Raw genomic sequence first — 18,738 nt, forward strand, 5'->3', positions numbered from 1 at the left:
GATATGCTAATCACTGGCTCTAAACACCATCTACTCCTATAGTATCAACCTCTGGCTGTCTGGATGCACTTAGCAGGGGGTTCCCAACCTATGGTGAGTTGTATAATTACAATATAATAATAGAAAAAAGTGCACAATAAATGTAATGTGCTTGAATCATCCCCAAACCATTCCTCCCTACCCATCTGTGGAAAAACTGTCTTCCATGAAAATAGTCCCTGGTGCCAAAAAGGTTGGGGATCAGTGACTTACAGGTACAAAGAAGTTTCTGTACATTTCTCATTGGGCTTGGATGCATTTTGGCTAGTGTTTATACTAAGACTCCTATGTAATCATTCACCCTGTAGTCTCCCTTTTCCACTGCAAGTACATGACCTTGTTCATGTGTATTAATCACTCCACAGTTGCCACTAATCAAGGCAAGGTTGTACAAATGGGGAAATAGGAGGGAAAGGAACATTTAAATCAATTAATTTCAGCAGCAGCTTTATTGCAACAAAGAACCTGTAATAAAATGCAACAAAACTAATGTTTCACTTTACATGATTAAAAGCCATGTAGCTGAAAATAAGAAAACCAATAAACTTACTGGAGTGAGACATGCAATTCTTTTTATACAAGTCAATGCTTATAACAGCAGGCACTTTATGTTCTAAAATTAAAGACCTGAATCCCAATTTTGCTGAATACAACATAAGTTTGTATTTGGGTTATTTAAAAACGAACATACAAACACTACTTTTTCTTTCTCTGTGAAGGACTTATGAAATGATGACCTACAGTTCAGCACCTTGCACTAACATCTCTCTCTCTTTTAGGCTGGAAGATGGATAGGTGGGGCTGGGTGGGGTTGTGAAGGTGGGAGTCAGGGAAGTTCCCTTATTTCTTGATATCTGCTGGGAATGGATACTCACCTTACATGTTTTACTTTAGATATGGCCATGTCTATTCATACATCCACTAGCTATATAAGACAGGCTCCCAGGCTTAAGCAAGCACTCTATCCCAATCCTCAAATCGCCCACTACACCAAGGAAGACACATTAGTGCAATGATTTTAATTAACTTCAGAATGTCATATAGTAATTAGAAGTACTGCTTCATTAATAAGCATGCTTAGCATTTACTTTAGAATGGAAAAAATTAACCATTTTATGTGGTTACCTTTAAAATGTTTTATAGGAATATATTAATAAATACTTCTTTAAAAATTTACCTTTTCTATATATCATTTAACTACTATGAGTCAGGACATCTGGATGGAGTCTAGTACCACCTCAATACTAACTGGCTGTGTGGCCATGGGTATATTTCCTCCTCTCTCTAGTGTGCAGGCAGCTCTTCTAACAAATGATAACATTGGATTAGATCAAAGATTTATTCCAGCTTGAAAAATGTATGGTCCTATAATAATGACAGATCATTCCACCTAAAGAGAACAATAGTACAGAGAGGTGGAATATACCTTCTGTAGAAAATAAAGTAGTAAAAAAAGTAAGCATCAATATATATATCATTCTTTTAAAAGATAATGCAGGCCAGGCGTGGTAGCTCACGCCTATAATCCCAGCACTCTGAGAGGCCAAGGCGGGAGGATTACTTCGGCCTAGGCGTTCAAGACCAGCCTGGGAAACGTAGTAAGACTCTCTCTCTACAAAAAATTAAAAAACTAGCCCGGAGTGTTGGTGCACACCTGTAGTCCTAGCCACTTGGGAGGCTGAGGCAGGAAGATCACTTGTGCCTAGAAGTTTGATGTTGCAGTGGGCTATGACTGTGCCACTGCACTCTAGCTTGGGTGACACAGTGAGACCCTGTCTTTTACAAAAAAAAACAAAAACGGTAATGCATGTACTGTGACTTCTTCCTCTGGTGTGCTTTGAAAAAAAGCCAGAAATGGCATGGAGGGAAAAACCTTAATTCCGAAATGACTTCCTTTAGAATCACCTGAAAACCTTGTTAGAAATGCACATTCCTGGTCTCTACCCAAATCAATGGAATATAAATTTCTAAGAGTGAGATTCAAAACTGTATTTCCTTCAGTAAGCATCCCAGATGAATTTTAGATCTTGAGTTCCACTATTCTACAATGCTCAAGTAACTATATCTCTTGATGGTTGTTCAAGTATACCCATTTATCAAGCATGCAAAAACCTAGTATGATGTTTAACTTAGTGCTTTTGGGCTCTCACCAAACTGTTGGTTCTTTTATATATTCTTGCCTTTTAAGTTGTTACCCATACTCAGGGCATAAACAATTTTAGTGAGATTTCTGATTGCTTCAATTGACTGTGATGTTTTCCACATTGGCTGTAAAAACGAAATTCAGTCAAGCCATCTTTCTGCAATTTAGTCGGGTATTTTTCCCCCTAAGGAAGCAGAACGGCAGTTAAGTGACTGGGAGTGATAAAAGAAACATCCTTTGTGACATCAGGAAAGGAGAAGGCAGGATGCAAAAGGAAAACACCTGTGAATTCAAGAGAACATGAGGTTTTCTAAGTTTGTTTTGGTAAAATAAGAGACGCCATTTTGAAGAAAGAGCCTTAATGGGTAAAAGGTTTCAAATGAGCAGCTGTCTAAAAGCTACTGCATACCATTTCTACTTCACATATAATGATAGATTCTTTGAGGCCAATTAGTCCTCTTCCCCCACCCCCCCCTCAAACCCCTCAACAGTCAGATAAATACTTAAGTCAAGGGGGAAAATATTTTCCTGGGGAAGAAAAGTTACCCAAATCAATTTAATTTAACATTGAAAAAATATAAACAAATTTTGGCATGGGAAAATATCATAAACATGAAAATCAATACATACACAGTGAATAAGAAAAAGTGTGATATCTATTATACAGTATAAATACAAACAACAAAATCTAATCTCCTTCCCAAGGACAGAACCATCAGGTCACCCTGCCTCCCATCTGGCCCTAAATGATGAAATCCACACCTCTGATGCACGGTAACCATCCTTACTAATGGAGGCTGTGCTCACTATGGGAGAAATCCACTCTCTGTAGTGATGAGAAAGAAACAGCAATTTTTCTTTGTTGTTTAAAAGTATTGGTAATAACAACTTTCTGAACACTGAAGCTTGTGATAAAAAGGGTCAAACTCCAAACTCATAGATGCATTCCCTGCCACTGGTGCCAATATGACCCATCTAGCACCCCAAGACCCCTTTTAAGGCAGATCCCAATTAGCACCTGAAAGCCTGTGAGCTCTCTTCACAGTCAAGTGCTAGGACTAAACCAAGAAAATGTCATGGCCACTCAAGAAAACTATTTATAGGCTTTAAGCACTGAAAAAGAGAGCCGTAGCTTGCTGGGAATTAGCTTATGAAAGAAGTTGTCTGTAAACCTTTTTATTTTAAGCTCATAGTATCTAAATTATGTTCAAATAATTTAAAAAGGGTAAAGCTTAAATTTGCAAGGTTTCTAAAGTTAAAAGGAAAAAATTTAAAAAAAATTAGAATTATAAAAACAACTCTAAGGAACTTTTCCTCCCCTGAATAATGTTAGTCTGCAGCTGTGATGGCAATAGAGTGATTTCTTAATTCCTGTTTCCTTAACATTCTAGGAGTTTAAATTTCACTTCCCCAACTTTTTCATGACTATTTTTGTTAAAAGTACTCTGCTTAGTTCTTAAGCAGACCCCCACCACCACCTCCTGTCCCTGTCACTCCCCACACCCTGGTCTCCCCCACCCCACTGTGATTCCAGAACTTCAACCCCCCTAAAACTCTGGAACATTTTAATAAGGAAATATTGAATGGAAACTGGCCCCACTAAAATTTTCTGAAGAATACAGGTGAATGTGTACCTTTTCTTTTTCCTAAAGGAAAAAAAGAAACTTGCCTGCAAATATTTAAGCTCTAATCAAATTTTTCTGCCTGTAATTATCAATATCATAAGACTAATTAAATTCATGCTACATATATAGTTACTTGCCTTTATGCATAAGGAAAAACCCACTCTGTCATGTCATCAAAGAAAAATGAGAATTATTTATACTAGATACAGTTTAAATTGGCTAAAAACTGGTCAGAGCCAAAATAAGTGTCTTCAGGAGGCCACTAAGGTATCCTTGAAAAATCATTAATGACTGGTTAAGTTAGGTTTAATAGTGATTAGTTTTAACATGCTGGATACACCCCAAGCAATGAAACATAAGCTATTCAGTTACATTTAAGTGCTATCAAATCTGAAACTAGTCAGAGATTCTGAAATTGAACCAAACCAATCACTAATATCATATTTTAACAAACTCAGAAGTATACTGTAAAAATACACTAATTAAATCCATGAGGTTTATAATAATGCTGTTAAAAGTGAAAATAGGGTAGTCTGGATACATGGTGCTAATGTCTTATTTCTTTCAGTAATTCTCATGGTATTTGTATTTCTAGGTCCCTTAGAAATATGTATCATTCAATTTTGTATGTGTATGGTTAAGTTATTAGATTACTATCCATAAGCTGTAGATGCCTGCCTGCATGGCACCAAATTTACTTTCAGGAGATGTTTGGCAGGTACCAAGAGGTGATGATCAATTCTTTGTTTTCTATTGATTAAACCTCCTCATTTGGTTAAACAGCCAGTGTATACCACAGTTCTACACAGGTCAAAATTATATCACTTTCAGAGCAGCAATACGTGATCCAAGGTTTTCTTGAAGGTAGTACAAAAGATGCAGTTCATAATGTTCTCCAGATTCAGGAACTCTTATGCTGTGTCTCTCCTGAGGATAGATCTTAACAACAACAAAAAATAAAAATACACCAAAATAAGAATTTAGTACATCTTCTTTCAAGGTTTTCCAGAGATTTTTATCAGGATTAATAATATGAAGAACAGCCTCTAGGAGGTATTACATAATACATCCTATCTAAAGGCGCTTCTCCTCTTATAATTTCTTACATATATTAGGCTTAATGAAGGACTTATCTGTAGACCAACAGTTCAATCCTTAAGTGCGATCTGTAGACTTCAAGAGGTCCTTTGAGACCCTTTCAAGGGATACACAAGCTTAAATTACTTTAAGAAAAATACTAAGACATTTTTTGTCCTTTATCCCCTGGGTTGACATCTGTGCTAATGATGCAAAAGCAATAGTGAGTAAAACTGCTGGTGCTTTAGTATTAATCAAGTCAGTACCATTAAATTGTACTAGAAGTCACAGTATTCTTCAACACCACAAACTTGTTGTAAAAAAGGAAAACGTTAGTTTCACTTAAGTAGCAGTAAAACTTAGGATTTTGTTAAATTGCAATCCTTTTTAACGTGTGTTAAAATGGGAAGTATGCATAAAACACTTGTGCTCAAGGAAAAGAACTTCTGAAACTGAGTTGCAAGCTGAATTGCTACTTTTTTTTTTTAATAGAACTCCATTTTTAACTTCAAAGAATGACTGATATTTAGGCTTATGTACCTGGTAAACATTTTCTCAAAAATGAATGGAAGTGAGCTAGTCACTTCAAGGACAACACTGACAGTATTTGTTGCCAATGATAAAATCTGAGCTTTTGAGTGAAAATTAGAATTTTGGAAAACTTGTAAAAACTACCACTACCACTATTAGCTCATGAGTATCCAAATACTTAGATACTTTTCTGATGAAAATCAGTGGTAACATTATTATATGTGGTTTTTAAAAAATTATATAATAAAATGAGTCAAAATTTGAAAGACTGGCATAACACAATGAACCAATATTTTCCAGATGACGAATAGATGGGTAAACCATCCATTTGAAATACCAGATCCAGTCTACAGCCATGTAGACTGGACAGCCATTGAACGTGCCCAATCTTGTCTGAAATACCAGATCCAATAGATTTTAATATGAGTATGAAAGTTTATAGACATGGCTTCAGATTCCACACTAAAACCAAGCTTGATGCCAGGTGCAGTAGTGCACACCTATAGTTCCAGCTACTCAGAAGGCGGAGGTGGGAGAATGGCTTGAGCCCAGGAGTTAAAGTCCAGCCTAGGCAACACAGCAAGACCTTGCTTTACAAAAAAAAATTAAAAAAGAAAAATCTCCCCCAAATCCCCAGCTTTTAAGAAACTACTACTCATCCAGTTTTGGTGTAGCATCAAAGAATATCCACAATAATCTGAAAAGGCTAAAATACTTTTCCCACTTCTTAACTACATACTCCATGAGGCTGAATTTTTCTTCATGTATTTAGCCAAAACAACATATCACAACAGATAGAAAGAGATCACAAATATTCAGGTATCTTCTCTATTAAGTCAGACTTAATAAAGGGATTTATAAAAATGTAAAATAATGCTATTTATTCTCAGTGAATTATTTTTTTATTTTGGGATATAGTATTTTTCTCATAAAAATATGATCTATATTAACATGTAATAGCTTATATTTAAATTTAAAATAAATATAGCTTATATTTTAAAATAAAAATAAATATTTAAAATTTTTCTGTTTTAATATCTTATATGAGAAATAGTGATAGATATAGCCCACATAAACAAAGCTCTTTGGTATGTAAAGGAGTCTTTCAGGAGTCAGCTGAAATATAAAAAAGAAAAAAGTAATATATTTCATTTCTTGTGAGCACATAATCTGTTTAAGGAGTAAAATTGAGGAACGGTTTCTCTTAAAACCATTTTTTGAGTAATGGAGCAATGGAGGAGCAGAATTTGCTTTCTTCCCCAGTGTCAATGTAAAATAAAATTATAAGTCAATGTAATCAGGTGTTAAAAAAATCTTTTTTTTTTTTTTTTTTTTTTGAGACAGAGTTTCACTTTGTTGCCCAGGCTAGAGTGAGTGCCATGGCGTCAGCCTAGCTCACAGCAACCTCAAACTCCTGGGCTCAAGCAATCCTTCTGCCTCAGCCTCCCAAGTAGCTGAGACTACAGGCATGTGCCACCATGCCCCGCTAATTTTTTCTATATATTTTTAGTTGTCCAATTAATTTTTTTCTATTTTTAGTAGAGATGGGGTCTTTCTCTTGCTCAGGCTGGTTTCGAACTCCTGACCTTGAGCAATCCGCCCACCTCGGCCTCCCAGAGTGCTAGGATTACAGGCGTGAGCCACCCTGCCCGGCCTAAAAAATCTTTTTATAACAATGAAAACAAGTAGCATTTCCTCACCTTTCAAAGGTGAAAAAAGAAAGTAAAGGAGAATAATGAATGGATTCCCTGTCATCTTTTCCATGCTTACAAACTGAAAGCAGATACAGGTAAACAGGTCAGTTTATCAGCCTGACATCAACAGAATCTCAATTCTTATCCAACTCTAGGCACTACTAACTTTGCCTATGAATTTAGTTCTCTTAAGCAGAGACCAGTCGTAGCTGAAAATCTGGCCTTACCCCAGAGTGATTAGATTTCAAAGCAATCAATCACTGCATTTAATTAGAAAATGTAGAATAACTCACCTGTAAATCATATGGCTTTCCAGCCCTCACTAAAAAACTCAGTAATATACTGGTATGTGCAAAATGGACATTCTCATCCAAGAACCCATGTAAGAGTAGTAAACGATTTGGTCTGTAAAAATGCAAATATTAGAGGATTAGGCAAAATAGAATATTTGGGGAAACCATTTAACTCCTTTAATCACATTAAACTATATTAACTTCCTTATACTATAATGTTAGAATATCCAATATCAATAATAGGATTCAATATTTAAATTTGTAATATAGTAACCAGATGCTAAATGTACTGAAGAATTTAAAAGATTAAAATATTAGAACACATCAATAATTATAGCATTATAATTATACATGTCCCTATTTGTAAAATATATTTAAGCAGACATACAATTTTTTCCACCTTGAAACAGTTGTATACTTCTTTCAGCATAAGTAACTGCTTCATATGTAGCTTGTAAAAAACATAATTATATGAATTGGCCTGTAATTCAGCTTCAAGAAACAGCCATGCCATTCTAATATTCTATAAAATATTAGTCTTGGACGTTTAGTGTTTTAACTTTCATTATGACTAAAGACAATTTTAAAAAACACAATTTAAAATTTATAATCTTAATATTAAAGTCTGAACTTACTCAGAGGGGAACTTTTCTGCCTGCATGGCCACAGATCCTAAGTAATAGCCTTGTTCATTCTGGTCAGGGTGACCCATATAACGTTCCGTGTATCCTGTATCATAGAAGATCCACAGAGTGACTGGGGCCCCAGCAATAGCAACCTGCATACAAAAACATTCATTCGCAGTCAAATGTACTCCAGAAAAAAAGAATGGCTAGCAATGAGAACTTACAACCACAAATTTGCAGGCTAAAATTATCCTTAGGCTTTAGCCCCACTACTGGGGCATACATGGTCTCAAGAAATAGAAAATCAAAGTGGAGTGCCAAGGTCAAGAATTTGATACTTAGTGAGTCAGTAAGTTTCATGTTCCATGGGCATGCCACGTATCAAACCTTTAATCTGGGCTAGCTGAAAAACAAATGTGAGCCCCTTTTTAAAAATGGGACACTCAACCAGAGCACGCAAATGCCTCAGTATAAACTCATTCCTGCAACTAGGGGGAAAATGTGTGAGAACTGTCAGCTTTATATAGAAAAATACCCACTTTTTTAAAGGCTCTGTTGGCAGTATAAAACAATGAATGAAGCTGGGAACAGAGGCTCACACCTGTAATTCTAGCATTCTGGGAGGCCGAGGTGGGAGGATTGCTTGAGGCCAAGGAGTTCAAGACTAGCCTGAGGAAGAGCAAGACCCCATCCCTCCAAAAAAATAGAAAAATTAGCAGGGTGTGGTGGCACGGGCTTGTAGGCCCAGCTACTCAGGAGGCTGAGGCAAGAGAATTGCTTGAGCCCAGGAATTATGATGATGCCATTGCCCTCAAGCCTGGGAAAGAGAGCAAGACCCTGTTTAAAACAAAACAAAACCCACACACCAAATCTGCCTCTTTTTAAGGTTTCTACAAACAGCTTCATATTTAAGTATTCTAATTACTTTCTTGGCAACTGTAAGCCTGGGGAAATTATGGCAATTTTCAGAATTCATTTGTGGTTATTATAAAGACTTCCTGAATATATGTATAAGAACAAAAACCCAATTGTTTTTATTCCAAAAAGTAAAAATTAATTTTCACTATAAAATAAAATCATGTTACTGAAACATAAAAAAAAAACCCTCATAATTCCTACTCTCTTAACAATTGTTATCATCTTTATGTATTTTCTTCTAGTATATTTTTCTGTTTTTTTTTTGAGACAGAGTCTCATTCTGTTACCCAGGCTAGAGTGCCCTGGTGTCAGCCTAGCTCACAGCAACCTCAAATTCCTGGGCTCAAGTGATCCTCCTGCCTTAGCCTCCTAAGTAGCTGGGGCTATAGGCACATGCCACCACACCCAGCTAATATTTTATTTTTAGTAGAGATGGGATCTCACTCTTGCTCAGGCTGGTTCTGAACTCCTGATCTCAAGTGATCCTTCTGCCTCAGCCCCCCAGAGAGCTAGGATTACAGGTGTGAGCCACAGTACTTGGCCTTCCTAGTATATTTTTCTAAGAGTTTGTTTACAGAATTATAAGCATTTATATATGTAATAAGCCATTCAGTCAACACAGATTTATTGAGGGCCTACTATGTGCCAAGCACTATGCTTGACTACTGAGGATACAGTGGTATACAGGTTATACAGGTCCCTGCTCTCAGAGCTTGTACACCAAGTAACTACAATCTAATATGTATGTGTGTGTTTTACTAATCATAACTACCTCCTGTAATGTCTGGCATATGTCTATAAGCAGCTAATAACTGGTCATCAAGTTGACATGTGTTTAAAAAAAAAAATATATATATATATGTATTTACATTTGAGATATACATGCATTTCACATGGCTATTAAACACGCAGACCCTAACATTCCATACTATTGCCAACTCTATAAAATTTCAGAAAATAAACATTTTCTCATATCCTCAATTTACAGAAAATTTTACCTTTATTGCAAAAATGAGTATAATAGGAAAGTCACATACCCTGAAGATATCTGACCTCTGCATTAATGCCATCAGGGAGAGGTATCCTCCATAGGACCAGCCATGGATGCCCACACGATCTAAGTCAATGAAATCATACCGAGAAGCTAGATACTGGAGTCCTTCCACCTGATCATCGATTTCTATTTGACCCTGTCAAAAAAAAGGGAGAACATTTCACTGATTCTGATGAATAAGAGTCTCATTACAAGAGAGCCTTTTAAAGTTGATAAATGTTTTTTACTAAAAATTCCTAAGTTTTCTTAGATTAGAATTCCCTATCAACTGAGATTCTACTGCCCCCAAAAAGTTTTTTAAAAATCTATTTAGAGACAGGGCTCTATAGCTTCTGTTGCTAGCTTGTCCTAGAGTTTAGTTACCCTTTAGTCATAAAGTTCTTTCCTACTGCTACCCAAACTGTCCCTTGCTATTTGGGTATTTCCCATTTCCATTTGTTCTGTTGTCTGCTAAGAGGTCAGCATCTTCCTTGTAACAAGCCTTCCTATACTCAAAGACAAAAAATTAGCCCCCTTAAGTGATTTATTAATTTTACTTCTCCTTTTCAATATTTAATGCAGTAAAGCAGAGGGAATGGCTCTGGAGGCCCTATCTTCCTATTTCCTCATCATACTCTCTAGGAACTGAACATACTATTTCTTTAAAGACCTGATTCCTACCACCACCACCTTGTCTATATTACTTGGCCTGCCAGTGCACACAATCTCAACTGAGCCTAAAATAAAAATAAAAACAAAAAAACTTACATGAAATACAACATAAGGTCAAAGAACTGGCTGTGGGAGAAAATCCCCATGTCTTACTCAGCATGTCCAATACACTGGCAAACACAGTAACTGCCTTACTGTGCAAAAGGAACATCGGATTCTCATCATTTCCCAAAGCAGCAGAAAGGACATGGGGCATCTCTAAAAGGTAGCATTTAAAGCTTCCTGTAGAGAGAAAGAGGCTTGTCACAAGGAAGGCACTAACCAGTTGGATTCCCTCTTTACAGAGGACAGAACAAATCTCAATTATTCCTCAATAGTGTGCAGGATGCTGAAAGCTACACGGTCTGCCTTCTGGCTAACGTGGACATACAAAATAGAAAGAGAGGGTATTTCTATGTAAAAGTGGCTCTATCTCAGCTCCCCAAAGTTACATACAAGTAGACATGAGCTAGTTTAGTGTATATCAAGTTTCATCTTCACCTCCACCCCCAAACTGTAACACACACACAGACACTCACACACACACACTCACTCACTCTCTCTCTCTCTCATAGCCCCTTCCCCTAACCCTCTCTCTGGGGATTCACACCAAACAATGCACCAAAAAATGTAAATGTCTTTAAAAGAAAATTGTTTTTATGTTCACACACCATTTTATATTTAAAGGCGCCTTCAAATTTAAGCCCTCGGTGACAGGATCCCCTGTTGTCTATCACCACAACCACATAACCCAGAGAGGCTAGGGTATTCAAGCGAAAATACTTGACTCCTTTAAACCGATTATTCACCAATTGTACCTGAAGAAGAAATACAACTTCAGTGAAATTTATAATATGGTAGCATACAAAAGCACAAGAGAGGAAGGGCATTGTTAAAAATAGAAAGCTTAGGCCAGATGAAGTGGATCATGCTTATAATCCCAGCACTTTGGGAGGCTGAGGTAAGAGGATCACTTAAGGCCAGGAATTTAAGACCAGCATTGGAAACCTAGTGAGACCTCATCTCTACAAAAAAATAAAATTAGCTGGGCTTGTTGGTGCCTGCCTGTAGTTCTAGCTACTTGGGAGGCTGAGGTGGGAGAATCTCTTGAGCCCAGGAGGGTGAGGCTGTAGTGAGCTACAATCCTGCTTACTGCATTCCAGCTTGGGTGACAGAGAGACCCTACTCTCAAAAAAAAAAAAAAAAAAAAAAAATGGGAGAGAGCTGGAAAAAGAAATACTAGGCCTAGAATACCATAAACAATATCATTTAAAGAAAACCACAGGCTGGGTGTGGTATTGTGTGCCTGTACTCTTAGCTACTTGGGAGGCTGAGGTGGGAGGATTACTTGAACCCAGGAGTTGGAGGTTACAGTGAGCTACAATCAGGCCACTGCACTCTAGGCTTGGTGGCAGAGTGAGACCTCACCTTAAAAAAAAACAACTTTTTTTTTACATTAAAGAGTCTCTCTCTTTTTTTCTTTTTTTTTTGAGACAGAGTCTCGCTTTGTTGCCCAGGCTAGAGTAAGTGCCGTGGCATCAGCCTAGCTCACAGCAATCTCAATCTCCTGGGCTCAGGCAATCCTCCTGCCTCAGTCTCCCGAGTAGCTAGGACTACAGGCATGCGCCACCATGCCCGGCTAATTTTTTCTATATATATATTAGTTGGCCAATTAATTTGTTTCTATTTATAGTAGAGACGGGGGTCTCGCTCAGGCTCAGGCTGGTTTCGAACTCCTGACCTCGAGCAATCCGCCTGCCTCGGCCTCCCAGAGTGCTAGGATTACAGGCGTGAGCCACTGCGCCCGGCCTAAGAGTCTCTTTATATTTAACCCAAATTGAGTCATCCACCAAGAGGATGAATGATCTTCCAATGGGTTGAAGTGCCAGAGGCACTATATATCATGTGAAGTTGCACAGGGAAATCTCCCTGCAAATTAAACACCAGATTCTTCTATGGCCTCACCAAATTTGAATGTTTTCAAAGAATACTTTGAGAAAGAAAGAAAACAAATCATCTTAGGTGACCTACAGCTTTTCAAAAGCCACATGGTGGAATATACTTATAGCCTTTCAAATATGATTGTTTCTGTAAGTGCAAAAATGTATAGCTATAATTCATAAGGTACTCCAAACAATTTTGTTTTAATTGGATTGGCTAAGACTTTTTAAATATGGTATAACATACATAACATAAAATTTACCATTTCAATCACTTTCAGTGTACAGTTCAGTGGCATTAAACATATTCACACTGTTCTGTAACCATCACTATTATCCATTTCCAGAATTTCATTATCCCAAACAGAAACTCTGTACCCATTGAATAACACCTCATCCTCCCTCCCTCCGTTATGGTGATACTGTTTTCCATAGCAGTGGCACCGTTTTATGTTTCCATCAGCAATGGACCAAGGTTCCAATTTCTCCACATCCAGTACAACACTTATGATTTTCCTCTTTTTGATAACAGCCATGCTAATGGGTGTGAACTGGTATCTTATTGTGGTTTTAATTTGCATTCCCTAATGAATAGTGATATTGAGTATGTTTTCATGTGACTAAGCCCTTTTAAATTTAATTACTAATATAAGGAGTCCTTTAAGTCTTTTTTTTTTTTGAGACAGAATCTCACTCTGTTGCCCTGACTAGAGTGCTGTGGTGTCAGCTTAGCTCACAGCAACCTCAAACTCCTGGGCTCCAGTGATCCTTCTGCCTCAGCCTCCCGAGTAGCTGGGATTACAGGCATGTGCCACCATGCCTGGCTAATTTTTTCTATTTTTGGTAGAGATGGGGTCTCACTCTTACTCAGGCTGGTCTTGAACTCCTGAGCTCAAACAATCCACCTGCCTTGGTCTCCCAGAGCGCCAGGATTACAAGCGTGAGCTACCACGCCTGGCCAGGAGTCCTTTAAGTCTTAAAATGTAGTTTTTATGGTGTTTTTGACCTATCTCATATATTGTATCATTTCTTCACTGGGAAGGAGAAACACCCTTTTTATTTAGCCTTACTATCAAAAGCATATAACAAACATGTAAAACTTCTGAGAGTGTCCTGTAATTTCTCTCTTGCTTTGTGTTAAGCCATTTTTTCTTATGTTACAAAGATTTGGCTTCAAGTTTTAAGTAGAAATCTAATTTAACTCTTTCATGATTTGTGTAGATGACTATAATACAAATGCGAATTGTTGTTTGTAAATCAAAATTTTGGCAAAGTGATTTAACTTAATACATGACCATCATCCCTTAGATTTTATGGTTTATGTAGTCATTTTCTTTTATTTTTTTGTATGACTTGGTATCTAGATATATTTCCAGACACTAAATAACTGAGTATAATTGTAAAGGATATTACTGAGTCTAAGAGTTGCATTATGAAAACGCTGTAATTATATTTTAATTTCTTCAAAGGCTGAATGTAAGATATCTAATCAAGAATAAATAATTTAAAAAATTACCAATTAACCAATTCACCTATCCAAAATACTTTATTCAGACAGACAATACCATTTACTTAACAGTCAGTCACCTGTTAATATTAACCCAGAAAGAGAAAAATCAAGGTGTAAACTTTTTTTTTTTGAGACAGAGTCTCACTCTGTTGCTCGGGCTAGAGTGCTGTGGCGTCAGCCTAGCTCACAGCAACCTCAAACTCCTGGGCTCAAGCGATCCTCCTGCCACAGCCTCCCAAGTAGCTGGGACTACAGGCATGTGACACCATGCCCGGCTAATTTTATATATATATATTTTAGTTGTCCCATTAATTTCTTTCTATTTTTAGTAGAGACGGGGTCTTGCTCTTGCTCAGGCTAGTCTTGAACTCCTGACTTCGAGCCATCCTCCTGCCTCGGCCTCCCAGAGTGCTAGGATTACAGGCGTGAGCCACCACACCCAGTCGTAAACTTCTTATAGTGCTGAATAGTAGTACAGCAGCTGCCTTAACTACTAAAAGTATTCTAGTTTGCTTGAGACACATGTGAGAATTTGCTAGGCTACTAAGGCTTTCTGAAAATATCTGTTAAGACTCTTTTTATCCACCAAGATATTTAGTTATTTAATTTCATTTCCCAAACAACTTTCTTCTTTTTTTTTTTTGAGACAGAGTCTCACTTTGTTGCTCAGGCTAGAGTGAGTGCCGTGGCATCAGCCTAGCTCACAGCAACCTTAAACTCCTAGATTCAAGCGATCCTCCTGCCTCAGCCTCCAAAGTAGATGGGACTACAGGCATGTGCCACCATGCCTGGCTAATTTTTTCTATATATATTAGTTGGCCAATTAATTTCTTTGTGTTTATAGTAGAGACGGGGTCTCGCTCTTGCTCAGGCTGGTTTTGAACTCCTGACCTTGAGCAATCCGCCCGCCTCGGCCTCCCAGAGTGCTAGAATTACAGGCGTGAGCCACCGTGCCTGGCCCCAAACAACTTTCTTTACATAGAAAGCAATATATTTATCTACTTCTATGATTATTCCACTCCCAAGAGTTATATTCTTTATCGTAAATTAAGAAATTGACTTACAGATTTATAAATTATCCATTTAACAAAACCTAGCTTCCTAAACTTCTAAACTTGATAATCAGAACATAAGCCAGAGTCATTAACAGCTGAGGCCCAACAATGCTCACAATCTTAATCTAAACAACTGACTAGATACTTAAAAAACAAATCACAAATTATATATATGTACGTATATACATATAGGTACATATGTATATAAATATATGCCCACCTGAGGACCACCATATATGAACAGTACAGTGGGGTATTTCTTTCCAGGCTGTAGATCATGAGGCTTGTACAGCATCCCATACAACGTAAATCCAGTAGTACTTTCAAAAGAGAAAATTTCTGGAGGGGTATAGTCAGGAAGAGGACCTGTGAGTAGGTAACATACAGAGTCTATAAAAGGAGTTCGTATGGGAGCTCTGTAATCCGAGAGCAAGGAAGAAGACATTGAAACCCACAAATAACTGATTAGCCCTCTTTCAGATGATAAACTAGAAATCACGCAAGAATATCCATCTTTAAAAAAGCCTAACAAACATATCAAATATCTATTTCAGAAGCAGACACACAGTATTCTGAATAATCTTTGGAGCCTAGGAGGTATCTATGTGCAGAACTATGCAAATACTTCATGTTTAGTTCAGTGTAACTTATTGATGGTTAAACCATAAACCTGATTAGAAACAGGCATATACTTCATTAAAGCTGAAAGGGAAAAAAAGAAACAGGAAGCACATATTTAACTTAGTCGATTTAACTTGCAGGTGTTCAATAACATTTGTTTCTGATCATTAGAGAATATGCCTGACCAGAATTAGAAAAAAGAAAGTTGTCATCAGTCTTCAGTTCACCAAACCCTATATAATCTCTCCTAAGTGTCTGTGTATAGCAGATAATGTTACTGTTTAAGTAGAGATCATCATCATATTATAAATTCTGCTTTTAGACATTAAAATTACCTATACCCTTTGGTTCTGCACTAATTTCTCAATCCCTTGGCAGATATTACTAATGAAAGAAAATATTTAACAGGAAAAAAGATTTGGGGATAAAGTAGATTAGGAGATACATAAAATTAGTCCATTCTTTATATTTAAGAGACCAAGCATTTATTTTATTTATTTTTTGAGACAGAGTCTCACTCTACTGCCCAGGCTAGAGTGCCGTGGCATCAGTCTAGCTCACAGCAACCTCAAACTCCTGGGCTCAAGTGATCCTTCTGCATCAGCCTTCCGAGTAGCTGGGACTGCAGGCATGCGCTTCCATGCCCAGCTAATTTTTTTCTATATATTTTTAGTTGTCCAGCTAATTTCTTTTCTTTTCTTTTTTTTTTTGAGACAGAGTCTCCCTTTGTTGCCTAGGCTAGAGTGAGTGCCATGGCGTCAGCCTAGCTCACAGCAACCTCAATCTCCTGGCTCAAGCAATCCTTCTGCCTCAGCCTCCCAAGTAGCTGGGACTACAGGCATGCACCACCATGCCTGGCTAATTTTTATATATATATATATATCTTAGTTGGCCAATTAATTTCTTTCTATTTATAGTAGAGACGGGGTCTTGCTCTTGCTCAGGCTGGTTTCGAACTCCTGACCTCGAGCAATCTGCCCGCCTCAGCCTCCCAGAGAGCTAGGATTACAGGCGTGAGCCACCACGCCCGGCCGTGTCCAGCTAATTTCTTTCAATTTTTTTGTTAGTAGAGATGGGGCCTTGCTCTTGTTCAGGCTGGTTTCAAACTCCTGACCTTGAGCGATCCTCCCACCTCAGCCTCCCAGACAGCTAGGATTACAGTAGTGAGCCACCATGCCCCCTGCAAGCCTTTAAAAAATAGATAATTCTTGGCTGGGCTTGGTGGCTCATGCCTGTAATCCTAGTACTCTGGAAGGCCAAAGTAGGAGGATCGCTTGATCTCAGGAGTTTGAGACCAGCCTGAGCTAGAGTGAGACTCTGTCTCTACCAAAAATAGAAAAAATTAGCTGGGCATAGTGGCACCCACCTGTAGTCCCAGTTACTTGGGAGACTGAGGCAAGAGGCTCACTTGAGTCCAGGAGTTGGAGGCTGCAGTGAGCCATGATGATGCCACTGCATTCTAGCAAGGGCAACAAAGTGAGACTCTGTCTCAAAGAAAAAAAAAAACCAAAAACAAAACAAAACAAAAAACCCCAAAACAAATTCATAGTGCTCCTTTCACTCCCATAAACAGCATGTCTTCTTTTAGTAAGAAGTCACTGCAAGTGCTTCAAAAGTTTAAGAAAGCTATCAGCCAGTTACTCTTTAAAGCAGCAGCTTCCCTACTCAAAGGGTCTTACTAGCTCAGAATACATTATCTTCAAGTTCATTTGTTATCTGAGAACTCGTCCAAAGGTGTGAATAAATCATTTCCTCGCTGATATCGTGACTATTTTAATCTTATTTTCAAAAAGGCCTTCCAGACCCGCTGCTGTTTGGAGTGAGGGGTAACCCATCTTATTTAGTAGCTGACAGAACGGAAGAGGTGAGATCAATCAGGAGCACAGTAGCTCAGGGACAGGCAGTGGCAAGATGGCAAGATTCTGTCCAGGAAATGTAGACATATGACACAGGTTTAGTGCACTAATGTACTAATCCTACTTAAAAACAGGTTCAGGGGAAAAAAAAGAGTACCTGCTGAATCCAAAATGGTGGCCCAGAATTCCTTTGTTTTGCTAGTTGGGTCATCTTCAGGACTTGATAGCTTGTAAAGGGACACACAGTGTGGATTCTTCTGGTTACTATACTTACTTATAAAGAAGTCACAATGCTAGGGAAAGGAGAAAAAATTATAGTTTCCTCAGGGGAAAGTAAAAAAGGTTCCCTGCTATTATATCTGCTATAATAAGAGTATAATAATAAGAGTTTGACTATCTAGGTACATATACAATGCAGAAGTTAAGGCTAAGCTTTTTAAAGCTTTTCCTAAGAGAATTAGGCTTCTGAAGGTCAATTTCACCAAATTTTACATCTTCCAAAAAGCCTATTACATGAGCACAGTATTTATATAAATCCTTTTCAGACATGGGACTTAATACCTGGCTGATGCAGCAAGAATGGGAATAGCCACGGTCAGTCAGCCTTGTCACCTCTCCAGGATTTACATAACTGGCCACGTACAAGTGATGTTCTAAAGGGGAGTCTTTGGTACCTTCAAAATATACCAGCCTTCTGACTTCATCAACCTGGATCTGCCAAAGTAACAAAAAAATTCAAAACTAGCATGCACTTGGCAAGGCCAGTAATTCAACAAACAACCCGCAATTCTGTTCAGAATAATTTGAGTCACTCTTTGACACGTGCCTTCATTTTAAAAATTTTGCTACCAATGTTAATAAACCTGAGTTGTTTTTGCTTATGTCTTATAGCCAAGAATAGGTCATATCCAGAGGAAAAAGGACACCTGAGTTGCACACTGTTTCTATAGTTTTCTTTCTGGCCAGAATGCATGTTTTTCTTAAAATATAAGAATTATTTCTCTAAAATAACTCCTTACAGGGAACGAAAAAAATTCTACATTGCAGCTTAGGTCTACCATTCATA

At 37.8% G+C, this 18,738-nt stretch overlaps 1 protein-coding gene across 5 annotated transcripts in view; it reads right to left on the minus strand.

Moving 5' to 3' along the window:
* Positions 1-473: 473 nt before the first annotated feature.
* Positions 474-18,738, minus strand: part of DPP8 (dipeptidyl peptidase 8) — a 61,655-nt gene continuing 43,390 nt past the window's right edge. For 3 of the 5 annotated variants that reach the window (XM_076004487.1, XM_076004485.1, XM_076004486.1), the window contains 8 exons: positions 18,234-18,386; positions 17,830-17,965; positions 15,416-15,561; positions 11,362-11,508; positions 9,984-10,136; positions 8,038-8,180; positions 7,403-7,514; positions 474-4,746 (listed from right to left, as the gene is read on the minus strand). In XM_076004487.1, the coding sequence (XP_075860602.1) occupies positions 4,624-4,746; positions 7,403-7,514; positions 8,038-8,180; positions 9,984-10,136; positions 11,362-11,508; positions 15,416-15,561; positions 17,830-17,965; positions 18,234-18,386 (1,113 nt within the window). In that variant the 3' untranslated portion in view covers positions 474-4,623. Of the gene's footprint in view, positions 4,747-7,402; positions 7,515-8,037; positions 8,181-9,983; positions 10,137-10,747; positions 10,934-11,361; positions 11,509-15,415; positions 15,562-17,829; positions 17,966-18,233; positions 18,387-18,738 lie in introns of those variants that run through there. The other 2 variants (XM_076004488.1, XR_012919793.1) reach the window with 2 other exon arrangements.

This window comes from Microcebus murinus, chromosome 6, assembly GCF_040939455.1.
Source record: "Microcebus murinus isolate Inina chromosome 6, M.murinus_Inina_mat1.0, whole genome shotgun sequence".
NCBI lineage: Eukaryota > Metazoa > Chordata > Mammalia > Primates > Cheirogaleidae > Microcebus > Microcebus murinus.